The sequence below is a fragment of the Phallusia mammillata genome, chromosome 1, assembly GCF_965637545.1.
Source record: "Phallusia mammillata chromosome 1, kaPhaMamm4.hap1.1, whole genome shotgun sequence".
Lineage (NCBI taxonomy): Eukaryota > Metazoa > Chordata > Ascidiacea > Phlebobranchia > Ascidiidae > Phallusia > Phallusia mammillata.
This window is the reverse complement of record NC_137252.1, coordinates 2,510,419-2,526,815: the sequence shown is the minus strand read 5'-3', so window position 1 is coordinate 2,526,815 and position 16,397 is coordinate 2,510,419. Positions and strand designations below refer to the sequence as shown.

Genomic DNA, 16,397 nt, shown 5'->3' with positions numbered 1-16,397 from the left:
TCGACAGTTTCAAGCGCCTAAAAGTAGACGGACCGAGTCTAAAAACGACCAATTTAATTAGTGGATTTGTGTAACCTTGATACTGATCATCTTTACTGAAGTTAGAATAAAGGCCAAAAAGAATCAATAGAAAAATATTAATTGCGTGACAAATCCTAATGTTTACCATCCAAAAATTGCGTGCCATTTTCAAATGCTCTGCGTGCCACTTTTGGCACGCGTGCCACGTGTTGGACACCCCTGGATTAGGGTAATTCTTGTGGAAGTAATTTTAGATTGACGTACATTCCACAAAAAGGGATATATGGGCAAATTGCTTTGTAGCATTTAACCTGAAAAATTATACGGCCCGGTAACGAACTCCTCGCGGACCGGTACTGGGCCGCGGACCGGCGGTTGCCGACCACTGTTCTAAACCACACAACACTTGTTGATTTTTGACGATAACCTAAACTTTGTCCCACTTGACAACTACAAGTTTGTCATTGGCTCTACAGAGCGGAAAAACATCTTTGGGTAAAAGTTTAATCTTGGTTTGAACAGAAGAGACATTTAACAAACAACTCTTAAGCACGCGATCATGTTAATGTTGTTCGTACGTGACAGAAAACAGGCACCTGGGCAACCTTCTGCTGAACTTGACTTTATCATGAGAAACTTGCAGATGTGCGCTAACCACAAACACATAAATAACATACAAGGTGTTTGTTGTCTCATTTACATCGGTAACGAACATAGTAAGACTACATCAATTCCAGCAGAATGAAGTTCTTTATCTTGGCTCTTCTTTTTGTCTCAGCAGGTGAGCGAAGTTAAAATACTTTGACTTATTCCTGTCAGATTTTAACTTAGCCTACGTTGTTTTCAGCTGCGGACAGGATCATTGGTGGCTCTCCAATCAGCTCAAACCAGGTTCCATACCTCGTCAACCTCAAGAGATTTGGAAGTTTGTTGTGCGGAGGATCTTTAATTGGATCCAACTATGCTTTGAGCGCTGCTCACTGCAACACTGCGTAAGTTACTTCATCCGTAGGCACTGCAACTTTCTTGGTGCAAATCCAAATTAAAATCAGACAAATGTTGTGACTCCGAAACGAAATAGGCCACAAAACATAAGATTCGTTTAATTTTAAGGAATTAACACTATGCGTAATTTAATTTAAATTTGAAATTTAAATTATACAAGTGTAATTTTAAATTTGAACAAAAAATGGCAGTGCCAGTTCTCTTACTGTTACTGCTGGAGATCACAGTCTTTCAAGCAACGACGGAACCGAGCAACCTTCTGGTGTTGTCAGAACCATCCCCCACCCACAATACAGCAGCCAAACACTCGTTAACGATATTATGTTGCTTCAACTTTCAGTAAGTGGAAGAAATCCTATAATTAGAATAATGTTCTGTAAATCTGTGCAAGTTTATTTGTGAGTTTCGTTAAATCCAAGGTTCCAAATAGGGGTAAAATCACTCTTGAGATATAAAAATGATATGTGTAGGGAGTTACCACTCACAAGAAAAACTTTCTTCAAGTGTAAACATAAGGGTTGACTACTCTATCTAAAAATGTGCACCCCTTTAGACGTCCATTTCTCAAAACTCGTACGTCCAGTATGCAAGCCTTCCTGGAGCATATGTTCACCCAGTAGTCGGAACAATGTGCATCGTTTGCGGATGGGGCAACACAGCGGTGGTCGGAAGTAAGTTTAATCTGATTTTATACTATATTGTCCTAACATATTTGATTTTCTGTGTGCTATGTTAAATATTTTATATTGAAAAATTGCAAAAGTTGCAAATACAACCGTATCGTTTTAATCAGCCTAAAACGTTTTTTGGCTCGTGCATATAGTGTTTAATAGCTTTTACAAATACAAAGACTACAAGCCTTATAAATAAACTAAAGCAGGTTGTTCTACACAGAAGCTTTCGACAAGCATAACACAAGAAAGATAAATTAGTACAAATAAACGAAACCAAGTGAAAGGCCAAACTTGGACCTCATGTTTTTTTGTGTTGTTTTATGTGTGGTAGAAAATAGATTTTAAGATAGGCCTAATTGTTGTCTTTATTAACTTATTTGTAGGCGACTACCCTGATACACCATACTGCGTCAGTCTTCCAGTAATCAGCAATGCTGACTGCAATGTCGCATACGATGGACGTATTTACGATACCATGATGTGTTTAGGATACCTTGGGGAAGGTGGTAAAGATTCCTGCCTGGTAAAGTATTTCATTAATTTACTTTTGAACGTAGAAAATATTAGAACTTTGGTAAATTTGGCTTTCGGGCCAAGTTTAGGTTGTTTAAAAACAACTTCGGGATTCGGTTCGTATTCAGGTTTGTGCCCTTTCTTCCGCTTAAAATCACGTTAAGTTTTGCGCCAAGCAGTAAACCTGACAAAAGTTCGCTGTTTTCATATGTCCCGTCCGGTGTGTTGATTCTTTTACCATATTCTGAAAATAACGGCTCGTTGTCCAAATCTTAACGTATTTGTGACACTTTATTGTTTGCAGGGAGACTCTGGTGGCCCAGCTACTTGCCACGGTGCTTTGCACGGAGTAGTTTCTTGGGGAATCGGATGCGCTTACCCAGACTACCCAGGTGTTTACACCCGTGTCAGCCACTACATCAGCTGGATCAACCAATACGTCTAACCGTGATTGGTTGCCTGTAGTTTTGACGCTAAGAGCGCCAAACTTATAACGGAATAAAAAACTATTTCTGAACTTTGATTATGTTCAAGTTTTAGCCAAGATCTCCATAAGGAGAGATTTAGTTTTTTCACCGTGTACACCGAGAACCATATAGGCGCCAGCAAAACAATTTTGCAAGAAAGGGGAGATTTTGAAACATACTTACATTGTCGAATAAATTGCTATGCCAAGTACTTACGTACATGTAGCTGAGAATGCTAAAATTTTCCGAATAACAAAATTAGTCAATAAGGTTAAATGAAATATATATATTTCGGCTAACTGGCTTCTTCAGATCCTACTAAAGTTACAGTATAAAAAAGGTTGGGAAACACTGTACTAAACCTTTACCGTTGCCTTCTTTAACGACGGGTATTTAGCCGTTTTTATCAGTGGTCTTGTGCCTGTACATTTGACGCGTGCCCCTGTTACATACAAGTCTTAAGTCTTGTCTTGCTGTTGGATCGGTTTGATGTTATTTGCCAAACGGGATTAAAGTGGCAGTCTAAGCAATATCTCCAGGTGTTTTTTACTGCACTTTACTTTGTGTTTGTGTTTTAATTACTATTATATTATGTTTTATTCTGTGGTTTTTAGGAACTGAAGACGCCAGTTAGGCAATATATATGTGTAAATATATATATATATATATAAATTCATGTAAATTCATTGACTACTTTTGCAACCTAGGAAAGAATTTTTTATTCTTAGTTAGTTATGCTCATCAACAGTAATCGCCAATGATCATGCTGTCGGCAAAATGATGCAATAAAGCTCAGTATAATCACTCTTAGTTACGTATGTAGAGACATACATGATACACAGTACAATTACGTTGCCTAAGAAACACGGTGAGGGGTGAAAATAGGCATGAGGCCATCACGCTTTTATCACGTGTATCATTTGTTGATTCGATAAGCAATTAAACGACAGAGAATATGATTTCGGAAGGAGGAATGAGGCATTGTTAAACTTGTTATTTTAGACACTCACTGACTTTCTTTTTTTCACTTCATGGTGTTTTTTACTATATTATTTCATTTAGCTTGCATAGCTCAGTTGGTAGAGCTCGAGTTTCGGAAAGACTCCTGACGTGGGTTCGAATCCCACCGCAGGATAGATTTTTCTAGCCAAGTTTTCGACAAAATATGTAAAATTTGAGGTACATTGAAATTTCAAGGGATGGCAAGTGCCTCTTCTTGTCCTTATTTGTAGGCGCCGATGTTGAGGACCACGATCAACCTTAGTGGTGTGTAGAATAGATTATTGTTTGTTACAGTGCAACCACAACAGATGCGAAAACCCAGTTTCTTACGTGTGGTCATGTTCCTTTAAAATCTGTTGGTTGGTATTAAAATGAGATTAACATCATAAGAAACTTCATCTGAATACATCTTATGTAAAAACGCAACTTAGTGCTTTAATGCACCAGTGTTTCGTAACTGTGTTACATAATGAACAAATAGAGTTGCAAAAATGGAATACTTTGTCAACAACATTCTAAAGTGTTTCGCAACAGATACGTCAGATCCAACGTATTTTAGTGGTTTAGTTTCGTTTATTTTGTCTGGGATACCAGCTGGGTTGTTTCCCATTGCATGTTTTATCGGTAAAGGATCACGTTTTCGAACAGTTGGTTAAAAATAGTTGATCGCATTCATTCGAAAAATACCAAATTTTCACAAACATTTTTTAGAATAGTATGCCTTGTAAGGAGGTCTAATCAAAAATTTTTCAATCATTGTTTAGTGTTTTCTCATTCTTTACGTGTTTTGTTGCATTTATTTCGTTATTTCAACGATCGTGAAATGAGACGCTAGGCAAATACTTGACGAGACTGCAATTTACGTCACAGAAAGATGGCATATGTTTTGTGTCAACTTGTGGCGAGCCTGACAGTGCAGAAAAGTTCTCACCAAAAACACATAAATACAGCGAAGGTTCAATGTTGTTTCATTCGTATTTCTTCGTCATAAAGAAAGACAACTACGAAAACTCTAGCAGAATGAAGTTCTTCATCTTGGCTCTTCTAGCTGTCTCAGCAGGTAAGTTCTGGCGTTGAAATATTGATATTGATGAAAATAGTTTAAACATTTTTTTTTTCAGCTGCTGACAGGATCATTGGTGGTGCTCCACTCACCCCCAACCAAGTTCCATATCTTGTCAACATCCAGAGATATGGTAGTTTGATGTGCGGAGGATCTCTCATCACCTCTAACTTCGTCTTGAGCGCCGCCCACTGTGACAACAAGTAGGGTTTAGGGCAGTGGTTCTCAAACTTTTTTTTTGTTTCGACGCCTCTGGAAAAGTTTTATGTTTGAGAGTTATGTTTATTGATACAATAACAAAAAGCCACGAAACGGGACTATTCTGCGACGCCCTTTGAAAGTTGAAACGACGCACCAGAACGTCGCGACGCACAGTTTGAGAACTACTGGTATAGGGTATACAATGCACAAACAATTAGGCTGCCTTTTACATCTAAATTAAAAGTAGAATTGTATTAAAGACCTAAATTAACCTCAAAACAGTGAAATATTGCAATGAAAATGTGTCCCAGTGTGAAGTCAGACATGAATCAAATTTAATTATAACTTTTGCCTGCAACTCAAACTTTTACACATAACTGCATAGCGGACGTGTTTGTTTTAAGTTACCGTATATTTGTGTTTACTGGCGAAACCCTGAACAAAATTTCCTGTACAAAAGAGTGTTGTTTAACAAAATTAAAACTATTTTTCCGTTTTAGTGCCCCTTCTCTTACTGTTACTGCTGGAGACTACAGTCTTTCAAGCACTGACGGAACCGAACAGGTGTCAGGTGTAAGCAAAACCATCCCCCACCCTTACTACAGCACCAACACACTCGAGAACGACATTATGCTTGTTCAACTTTCGGTAAGTGGGAATGAGTCTAGCAATCTTTTCTTTAAAATTTTGCAATTTACCAAGAGTCTAGTACACTATTCTATTGTGGGACTACGTTGTTTACCTCAATGCAATTATAATAGTAGAATTGTTTGCTTTGTTAATATCTTCCCCAAATTCCAAGCATAAATGCAAAATGCTAAATTATGCTTAGTAAAAAAAAAAACGGAATTATAAAAAAAATAATTCCAGTATACAGTCTTTACTTGTAACACTTTTGCGCATAAAAAATCTTAACTGAAATACATAGAGAAATAATTCTTTAATCGCAACATTATATTTTTATTAATGTTGTAATAATAATATCAAACAAGCGTTTTGTCCACCAAGTTGCATATTTTACAAACGTGTCATTCACCCGGTGTAATGCCAAACAAAATACCAGTAAGAAACAACTAGTATTTTGTTTAGCATTACACCAGTTAAATGACAAGTTTGTTTGATTTTCTTTCTAAGTTAGCGCTGCACCGAAAAGTATTAAACAACCCTACAAGTAAGTGTAAAGATTCTACTTGAAAAAGACGTAAACTAACTGATTACTTCAAAATAGGCAAAATTATTATTCCCGTTTCGAAAATAAAAGTCTGCCGCCCTTGTTAAGTATTTTCTAGACACCACTACGGGTTGCTGCATCTTAACCTAAGTTTGTTTGTGGTTTTAGTCGCCAGTGACTACCAATGCGTACGTCCAGTTTGCAGAACTTCCAGCCGAACACCATCAACCAGAACCTGGAACCATGTGCAATGTGTACGGATGGGGAAACACACTCGCAGTAGGAAGTAAGTTGAAGATGCTTGCATTTATGGCTACACTATAGCCACTACGATCTATGTCTTGTCGCCAACTGCGCTGATGAGACTTTATAAGTCAAACCAGTGTGCACTGTCTGCAGCTTATTATTTATTGACTCGATCCTTTTGCATTGATACTGTGACGCTGGGCCGGCTTCACTTTGGTTCCCAAGCAGTTGCTTGAACTTTGTTAGCCAGTTATCTATGTGCTTTGCCCAGATGTGGCATCGCACAAAATACGTGAGGTATGGGTTTTTAGTTTTACCCTGTCGCTCCCAACGAACTGGAGTGCCGTTGTATGGCTACATTAGCCAATACGGCTGATCTCTTGTCACCAGCTGCACTGATGAGACCTTATTGATCGAAACAGTGTGTACTGTCTGCAGCTTGCCAAAGCAAGTTTCTACTGATAAAGAAATTTCCAAACTGGGAGTCCTGTAAAACTATTATGGAATCCGATTTCCGATTAAGGCAGGCAAAATGTCACCGTTTAAACGCAAAACATGTTCATCAATGTTTAATAAATTTTAGACCTAAATTTTACGACCTCCAAAATGATGCTTTTGCAAAACCGGAAAGTCGCCATTAAATAAATTATTTACAATTTTTCACTTTTAAGCAAATGACCAAATAAGCAAATGAAAGTTACAAATAAACCAAATCTACGTTAAACAATCGCAAAACACATCGCTTAGTTTGAGATTGAAAAACGCTTGAACAGGTGGTTCTTGTTATTTGTAGGCGACTACCCTGATACCCCATATGGAGTCACTGTCCCTGTCATCAGCAACGCAGACTGCAATGCCGCTTATGGTGGAGGTATCTACAACACTATGGTATGCATGGGATACCTCGGAAGCGGGGGCAAAGACTCCTGCCAGGTAAGGTCTTTGTGCATGTTGGTTTGTAAACAGCCCAACCCCCGGCCCAAACCAATTAATTTCAAATAAAAGAGCTGAACTTTAACCCAAAAGTTAGTTAATAAACAAGTTCTGAAATTAATTTGGTTCTTGACAATTAAAATGTGGCCGAGTTCGATCCAAATCAAGTCCTTCACACGATTGCTGAATCAGACCTGAAAATCCTTCATAACACTGCCTTAACCACAATAGCAGTTGATGTCTGGTTGTTTGTTTTTCCTTGCTTAACGTAAAACGCCCAAACGGGTTGTGCTCACAATCAGTCCCCGGTCGAGCTGTTAGTTTTTATTGCAAGCCCTATTTTTTTCAAAGTATGTGACTTCAAAACTAGCAATGCCATTCAAGTTCCATGTGGAACGTATATACTAACGGAAACTTAAGCGATCCAGACACGTTTAGAACCAACAAACTTGTGAACAAAAGGCCGTTGCGCTAACCATTCGGCCTATTTGGCGATGTCACACCAGAGTTGCAAGCGGGCCCGAAATCTGAGCCCCAACTCGACCCGAACCCGAATGCATAAGCCCGAAACCCGGCCCGAACCCGAAACGTTTTTGAAATGCCCGTTTAGGCCCGAAATTTTGATTGACAGGCCTATCCACGAAAGCCTTGCAACAAAGGATGAGAAAGAAAAAAGAGAAAGACAACAAACACAATGAAAAATAGTAGACAATGGGTTAAACAATACGTTTTAGAGTAGGGTGGTCATTAGGTCAAAGCCAGAGACTTGATACTTTGCTGAGTGATTTTATTTAAAAAAAATGGCGGACATGGAACGCAAAGTCAGGCCCGTTTTTTCACAAATACCTAAGCCCGAGCCCGCCCGACTTGCAACTCTGTGTCACACACAGTTTTGTTCGCAGGGAGACTCTGGTGGTCCCGCTGAGTGTGACGGAATTCTTACTGGAATAGTTTCTTGGGGAAACGGGTGTGCTGATGCCGCCTACCCAGGCGTGTACACTTGCATCTGCCACTACATCAGCTGGATCAATCAATACATCTAAAAACCATTGGTAGAAAGTAGTGTTTGACGAATTAATTAGCGGCAAACTATTACTACAATAAAAATGTTGATGAACTATGTGTATTTTTGAGTTTTTATCAGAACATAAAGAAGGTTGTTTATCTAAAACAGCGTTAACAGCTGATCAATATGTTTCTGCTTTGTTATTTTACAAACAAAAACTTGAACTGAAGGCGCTAGAGCGAAAAAGACAGGGCGCCACAAAACCTGTACTGTATTGTATTTTAGTGGCAGTGCTACACTTACGTAAGAACTCATTTTTTAAATTTCTGATAGGGGGCACAAAGAGCTGATTTATTAATTTAGGAACTAAATAGGGGTGGAGTTGAGCAATAAGTTGTTGGAAATTTTAGTTTAGAAACCCAGTTTTAAAATTAGTTTTATTATTAATTTTAAAAAATAATACGTCATCCCTACCAAATAGCCCTAACCGTCAGTATTTTTGGAGATATATTTTTTATTATATCTCTTCGATCTACCAGAATTTAGCAAACTTTGTGTGATTTCGTCACTATAGCTCCACCTAGTTTGCACATTTTCTTGATTAGGATATATCCGTACCTTGATGCGGCCACGTTAGGAACGGCATTGAAATGCGATAATGTACTGGTGAGAGCGTCCCATAAAGCAGGGCTTCTCAAACTTTCTTGCTCTGCGGCCACATTTTAGAAAAGAAATTTCCACGTGACTCCTTGATGGGTATAGCCTACACACATGAATGAAGTTTAAACAACAAATTTACGCACGTTTTTCCATTTATTGTGACAATGACATATTAACGCATGATGTTTTGCGACCCAAAAATTATATTTCGCGACCCCAAATTGGGTCGCGACCCACAATTTAACACCCCTGCTGCGAAGCATCGTATTGTTTGCTACTTTCAAACTTCGATGCGTTGGTAAAAACAATCCTATATCTTGAGAAATCCCATAGCTATATGCAAAGACAACGTTAAACGTAAAAAAGATGTATTGATCCGTTGAATGCGTGCTGAATGTTTGTTGTTTGTTTTGGCCCTAACTACTCCGGATAATGCTGCAAGTTCAAAACCGTTCCATGCCACCGTTTATAACCCGCCAGAAAATTTAAGTTTATTAACCATGTTTTTTCGGTGTCGTTTCAATTGCTGTTTTTTTCCCTAAACCATTAACAACACAAATTTGATGACGTGCCAATGTCAATAAAATCACACTTGACCAGAATAGAAGGGTGGGTACTAAGTAGTCTTTTCAAACGTAAAAATTCTAATCTTGCTTCCTTGGCATGTTTTCAACCGAAACAAATTGGTCAGCATTGAAACAGTAAGGATTAAAATCTAAACAAACAATTACCAGAAGAGCTCTTTAAACTTGATACTATGCCTGGCAGCAATAGCTCATATAAACAATTACCTCATACTAAAAATTGTATGACCACTTTTAAACTTCATTTAATGGTAACGAACACCGCCTACAACTTATTGAAACAGCTAATAACACAGAAACCCAGATTGGCCTAATTATTGTCTTCGTTACCTTATATTGATACGCCATACTGCGTCAGTAATCAGCAATGCTGTCTGCAACGTCGCATACGGAGGAGACATTTACGATGACATGATTTGCGTAGGATTCCTTGGTGAAGGTGGAAAAGACGTCTGCCAGGGAAAGTATCTCATCAATTCACATTTAAACGTAAAAATTTAGAACTTTGGTAAATACGGCTATCGGGCCAACTTTGGCTGATTGGCGTTGTTTAAAAACAACTTCGAAGATGTCGAGTTTCGGTTTGTAGTCAGGTTTGTGCCCTTATTTCGGGTCCGCTTAAAATTATGCCTTAACAAAGTAGCTGTGTCTCACGTTAAGTTTTGTGCTAAACAGTAAACCTGGCAAAGTTCGCTGTTTTCACATGCCCCGTCCGGTGTGTTGATTCTTTAACCATATTCTCCCGATAAACAATGATGGCTGCAGTGAGGAAAATAGCGGCTCGTTGTCCAAACTTAACATATTTGTGACACTTTATTGGCCACAGGGAGATTCTGGTGGCCCAGCTACTTGCCACAGTGAATTGCACGTAGTTGTTTCTTGGGGAATCGGATGTGCTTACCCAGACTACCCCGGTGTCTACACCCGTGTCAGCCACTACATCAGCTGGATCAACCAATACGTCTAAACGTGACTGGTTGGCACGCTATGAGCGCCAAACTCATTACGCAATAAAAAACTTATTGCTGAACTTTGTTTGTGTTTAAGTTTTTCTAAAATTTATAGTCAGGACCAGCATAAGAGTAAAACAGAGTTGTAAACGGGCCTGAAATTGGAGTCCGAACCTGGCCCGAACACGAATCGTGTTTGAGAAGCCTGTTTAGGCCCGAAAGTTTGATTGATAGACATGTACTTTAAAGCCTCAAAAAAAGACCAAAACAACAAACACAATGGATGATTGGTTTTGAACAAGGCGTTTTATGTCTGTTTGACATAGGTCAGGTCCAGCAACTGACTGTTCTTGGTTAGTTTATTTTTGGAAAAAACCTAAGCCCGAATCCGGCCCGAACCCGAACCCGAACCTGACGAGAAAAGCCCAGCCCGACCCACAACTCTGCGGTAAACCATATAGGCGCCAGCAAGAAACATACTTACATTGGCGGATAAATTGCCAGGTCAAGTATACGTTCATGTAACTGAGAATGTTAAATTTTTTTCGAATAACAAAATTAGTCCATAAATTTAAATAAAAGATTTATATTTCGGCTAACTGACTTCTTCAGATCCTACTAAGCTTAGTACAAAAAGGTTGGGGAAACACTGTACTAAACCTTTGCCGTTGCCTTCTTTATTGCCTAGTATTTAGCCTTTTTTATCAGTGTTCTTGTGCCTGTACATTTGACGTGTGCCCCTGATACATATAAGTCTTAAGTCTTGACTTGCTGTTGGGTTGGTATGATGTCGATTGCCAAACGGTTTTAAAGTGGCAGTTTAATCAATGTCCCCAGGGGTATTTTTAACTGCACTTTACTTTGTTTTTGTGTTTAAATTACTATTACATTATGTTTTATCCAGTGGTTTTGTAGGAACTAAGGATGCCAGTTAGGCGAAATGCATATATTACATGAAAGTTCATTGACTGATTCTGCAACCTAGGAATTGATTTTATATTCTTAGTTAGTTGTTCCCATAAACAGTGATCGCCAATCATCATGCTGTCGGCAGAGGAATGTAGTAGTGTTCGGTATAATCACTCTCAGTTACGTATGTAGAGACATACATGATACACAGTACAATTAAGTTGCCTAAGAAATGGTGCGGTGTGAAAATAGACACGCTGCCATCACGCTTTTCTCACGTGTATCATTAGTTGGTTCGATAAGCAATTAAACGACAGATGAAAACAATGTCGGAAGCAGAAATGAGGCATCATTAAACTTGCTGTTTTGACACTCACTGACTTTATCTTTTTCACTTCATGGTGTTTTTTTAATTTATAATTTCATTTAGCCTGCATAGCTCAATTGGTAGAGTACGAGTTTCGGAAAGACTCCTGTCGTGGGTTCGAATCCCACCGCAGGCTAGATTTTTCTAGCCATATGGTGGTGAATGCTTGGTGACCGGCTGATTCGTTATGACGCCTTCAATAAACCTGTCGTACATATGAGTGTGCCGTGATCGCTGGTCTGCATAGAGCAGTGATTCTCAAACTGTGTGCCGTGTGAGGTTTCCAAGTGTGCCGCGAAATCTTCTTGTTTTAAAGTGCAAACATTTCCTGGTGTTTTAAGACTTCATAATGAAAGACTGGTGTGTATGACAACGTTTCAAAGCTCGTATTTTTGTTATTTGTTAATTGAAAGCATCCTTACCCATCACGATTAGGTTGAAAATTACCATTTTTAAACAACTTTTGTTATGTTTACCTGCAAAGTTTGCCACGACAACATATTTTAGTTCTTTAATGTGCCGCATGCATAAAAAGTTTGAGAACCACTGGCATAGAGGCTTCAGTGCTGATTTCAGTTATGAAATGTATGTTCATCTTATTTATTCATCGCGTTTTTTGCATTTTTCTTATTTAAGTTTTCGACAAAATATGTTAAATTTGAAGTACATTGAAATTTCAAGTGCCCCCAAGGATGGCAAGTGCCTCTTCTTGTCCTTACTTGCCGGCGCCCAAGCTAAGGACCACCATGAGCAACATTAGCTTTGTATAGATAGATTATTGTTTGTTACAGTGCAACCACAATGAAATGTGAAAACCCGGTTTCTTACGTGCGGTTATGTACCTTTAAAAGGTGCGACTTCATCTAAATGCATCTCATGCGAAAACGCAACTTAGTGCTGACAGCATTGTGACAGAACAATCGCGAACGATAATGCACCAGTAATAATGCACCAGTGTAACATAATGAACAAATAGAATTGCAGATATGGAAGGCCTTGTCAGCAATATTCTGAAGTGTTTCGCAACAGTTACGTCAGATCCAATGTATTTTAGGCGTTTAGTTTCGTTTATTTTGTCTGGGAGACCAGCTGGGTTCTTTCCCATTGCGTGTTTTATCGGTAAAGGATCACGTTTCGAATAAAACAAACAGTTGGTTAAAAATAGTTAATCGCATTCATTCGAAAAATACCAAATTTTCGCATTAAATTTTTAGAATAGTATGCATTGTAAGGGGTTTAATCAAAACTTTTCAATCATTGTTTAGTGTTTTATCATGCTTTACGTGTTTAGTTCAACTTATTTCGTTATTTCAACGATCGTGAAATGAGACGCCGGGCAAATACTTGACGAGACTGCAACACACGTCACAGAAAGATGGCATATGTTTTGTGTCAACTTGTGGCGAGCCTGACAGTGCGGAAAAGTTCACACCCAAAGCACATAAAACGGCGAGAGGTTCAATGTTGTTTCATTCGTATTTCTTGATCACAAAGAAAGACAACTACGAAAGTTCTAGCAGAATGAAGTTCTTCATCTTGGCTCTTCTTGTTGCCTCAGCAGGTGAGTTGGGTTGAAACAGTAAAGTCTGTAGTATTGATGCTAATTGTTCTAATTAAACCCTGTGTTATTCCAGCTGCCGACAGGATCGTTGGTGGAGCTCCACTCACTCCCTACCAGGTTCCATATCTTGTCAACATCCAGAGATATGGTAGTTTGATGTGCGGAGGATCTCTCATCACCTCCAACTACGTCTTGAGCGCAGCCCATTGCAACAACAAGTAGAGCTTACAATTGATCATGATAAGCCACCTACACTGCCTTTTACATCAAAATTCTAAGCTTATTTAATAAAGAGCTCAATTAACCTAAAAACTTAGTGAAAATTACGATCAAAATGTGGCCCAGTGTGAAGTCGGGCCTGAATTAAATTGGATTTTCACTTCTGACTGTAACTCCAACTCTTACATAGAAGTTCGAAGTTACCGCATATTAGCGTTTACTCGCGAAACCCTGAACAAAATTCGCTGTACGATAGCGTGTTTTTTAACAAAATTAAATGCATTTTCTCTTTTAGTGCCGCTACTCTCATTGTTACTGCTGGAGACTATAGTCTTTCAAGCGTAGACGGAACTGAACAGGTTTCCGGCGTCACCCAAACCATCCCTCACCCAGGATACAACAGCAACACTCTAGATGATGACATCATGCTAATTCAACTTTCGGTAATGGGAATGAGTCCAGCAATTTGTAATATTTGCTTAAAAATGTGCAATTTAATTATTGCCGTAAACACCAAATCTTTGTTTTTGGTTTTGCGCTGCACCAAAACATATTTAACACCCCGACGTGTATAAATGTAATGTTTCTGTTTGAACTAAAGACGTAAACTATAAGCGATACCTTTTAAATAAGCAAAAATATTGTTTCTGTTTCGAAAATAATCGACTATCCCGGCGTTGATCGTCTGCCGCTCTTGTTAAGTATTTTCTACACACCACTACGGGTTACTGTATCTTAACCAAAATTGTTTCTGTTTTTTAGTCTCCAGTGACTGCCAATGCGTACGTCCAGTTTGCAGAACTTCCAGCAGAACACGATCATCCGGCCCCTGGAACCATGTGCAATGTGTACGGTTGGGGAAACACACTCTCAGTTGGAAGTAAGTAGAAATCTACGTTGAACAATCGCAAAATACGTCGCCTAAGACAGTGGTTCTTAACCTTTTTCCTTGCTGCCCCCCTTTTAAATGACAAACCAATTTTCGCACTTCCTTTGGTAATTGCTGGGTTTTTATATTAAAATAGAATAGACCTAACCAACCTTAATGCTTTAGCATCCCCGCACCCCATAGGAACAGTTCTCGTACCCCTGGTTAAGAACCCCTGGTCTGAGATATAAAGCACATAAACAAATGTTTATTTTTCTTTGCAGGCAACTACCCTGATATCCCATACGGAGTCACTGTTCCTGTCGTCAGCAATGAAGAGTGTAACAACATTTATGGCGGAGGTATTTCCGATGACATGGTATGCATGGGATACGTTGGAGAAGGTGGCAAAGACTCCTGCCAGGTAAAGATAATTTCCTGCATGTCTTATAGTTACTTCCATTTTTTTACGTCCAACCAAGTTGGTAAGCCACCCAAAAACAAAACCTAAACCAGTGGTGGGATTCAGCCGGTTCGCACCGGTTCTATAGAACCGTCTCACGAAATTTTATGAGATCAGCGAACCGGTTAGCACTACTGGTTACTGTCAATGGACTTTTTGCAACAGAACCAGCTGAAAAATTTGACTTTTGTGATAGAACCGGCTGACAAAACATTTGAATCCCACCCCTGACCTAACCCAATTATTTTCTAATAAAAGAGCTAAAATTGTACCCAGGCCTGAAATCGTTTCAAGTGTAAAGTTTGGTCCTGAACAATTCCTTAACACGGTTGTTGAATCAGACCTGAAAATCCCTTCTCATAACTCTGAACCAAACACCAGTATAGCTGATGTCTGCCTGTTTGTTTGTTTTTTGTCCTTGGTGAACGTAAAGCGCCTAAAAGGGTAAGACTCACAATCAGTCCCCAGTCGAGTAGCCAGTTTTTGTTGCAAGCTCGTTAAATTAATTATATTTTTCGACTTTTTTTGAAGTATGTGACTTCAAAACTAGCAATGCCACTCAAGTTTCATACCAAGGCAAATTTAAGCGACCGAGACACGATTAGAAACAACAACCGTGAAAACACAAAGCGGTTGCGCTAACCATTTGGCCTATTTGTTTGCAGGGAGATTCTGGTGGCCCCGCGGAATGTAACGGAATTCTCACCGCAATAGTTTCCTGGGGAAATGGATGTGCAGACCCCGACTACCCGGGAGTGTACACCTGTATCGATCACTACATCAGCTGGATCAACCAATACATCTAAAAACCATTGGTTGAAAGTAGTGTTTGACAAATTAATTAGCGGCAAACTATTACTACAATACAAAATATTGATGAACTATGTGCATTTTTGAGTTTATATCAGAACATGTATTATGATGTTTACCTAAAACAGAATTAACAGCTAATCAACATGTTTCTGTATTGCTATTTTACAAACAACAACTTGAAATAAAGTCGCTAGAGCAAAATTAGATAGGGCACCACAAAACCTGCCTACTCTGTATCGTATTTTAGCAGAACTACATTTACGTATAAGAACTCAATTTTTTAAATTTCCGATAGGGGGCACAAAGAGCTGATTTATTAATTTAGGAACTAAATAGGGGTGGAGTTGAGCAATAAGTTGTTGGAAATTTTAGGTTAGAAACCCAGTTTTAAAATTAGTTTTATTAATTTTTTTTAAAAATGATACGTCATCCCTACCAAATAGCCCTAACCGTCAGCATTGTTGGAGATATATTTTTTTATTATATCTCTTCGATCTACCAGAATTTAGCAAACTTCGTGTGATTTCGTCACTGTAGCTCCACCCAGTTTGCACATTTACTTGATTAGGATATATCCGTACCTCGATGCAGCCACATTATGATCGGCATTGAAATGCGATAATGTACTAGTGAGAGTAAAGCAGGGCTGCTCAAACTTTCTTGCTCTGCGACCCCATTTTAGAAAATAAATTTCTACGAGA

At 38.8% G+C, this 16,397-nt stretch overlaps 3 protein-coding genes across 3 annotated transcripts; all 3 read left to right on the top strand.

The window, feature by feature from the left end:
• The first annotated feature begins 762 nt into the window (after positions 1–762).
• On the top strand, positions 763–2,658 carry LOC145209340 (trypsin-like). Its single transcript, XM_080079614.1, has 6 exons — positions 763–802; positions 869–1,013; positions 1,218–1,365; positions 1,580–1,697; positions 2,084–2,223; positions 2,518–2,658. Exons 1-6 carry the CDS (start codon positions 763–765, stop codon positions 2,656–2,658), a joined length of 732 nt encoding a protein of 243 aa, XP_079935740.1.
• Positions 2,659–4,369: 1,711 nt separating this feature from the next.
• LOC145239706 (trypsin-like) lies at positions 4,370–8,410 on the top strand. The gene is made up of 6 exons (XM_080103094.1): positions 4,370–4,742; positions 4,804–4,948; positions 5,447–5,594; positions 6,286–6,403; positions 7,157–7,296; positions 8,199–8,410. The coding sequence occupies exons 1-6, from the start codon at positions 4,643–4,645 to the stop codon at positions 8,337–8,339; spliced, it is 792 nt and encodes a 263-aa protein (XP_079959220.1). The 5' UTR covers positions 4,370–4,642; the 3' UTR covers positions 8,340–8,410.
• Positions 8,411–13,255: 4,845 nt separating this feature from the next.
• Positions 13,256–15,724, top strand: LOC145202679 (trypsin-like). The gene is made up of 6 exons (XM_080075698.1): positions 13,256–13,333; positions 13,407–13,551; positions 13,848–13,995; positions 14,315–14,432; positions 14,705–14,844; positions 15,549–15,724. Exons 1-6 carry the CDS (start codon positions 13,294–13,296, stop codon positions 15,687–15,689), a joined length of 732 nt encoding a protein of 243 aa, XP_079931824.1. The 5' UTR covers positions 13,256–13,293; the 3' UTR covers positions 15,690–15,724.
• The last annotated feature ends 673 nt before the right edge of the window (positions 15,725–16,397 follow it).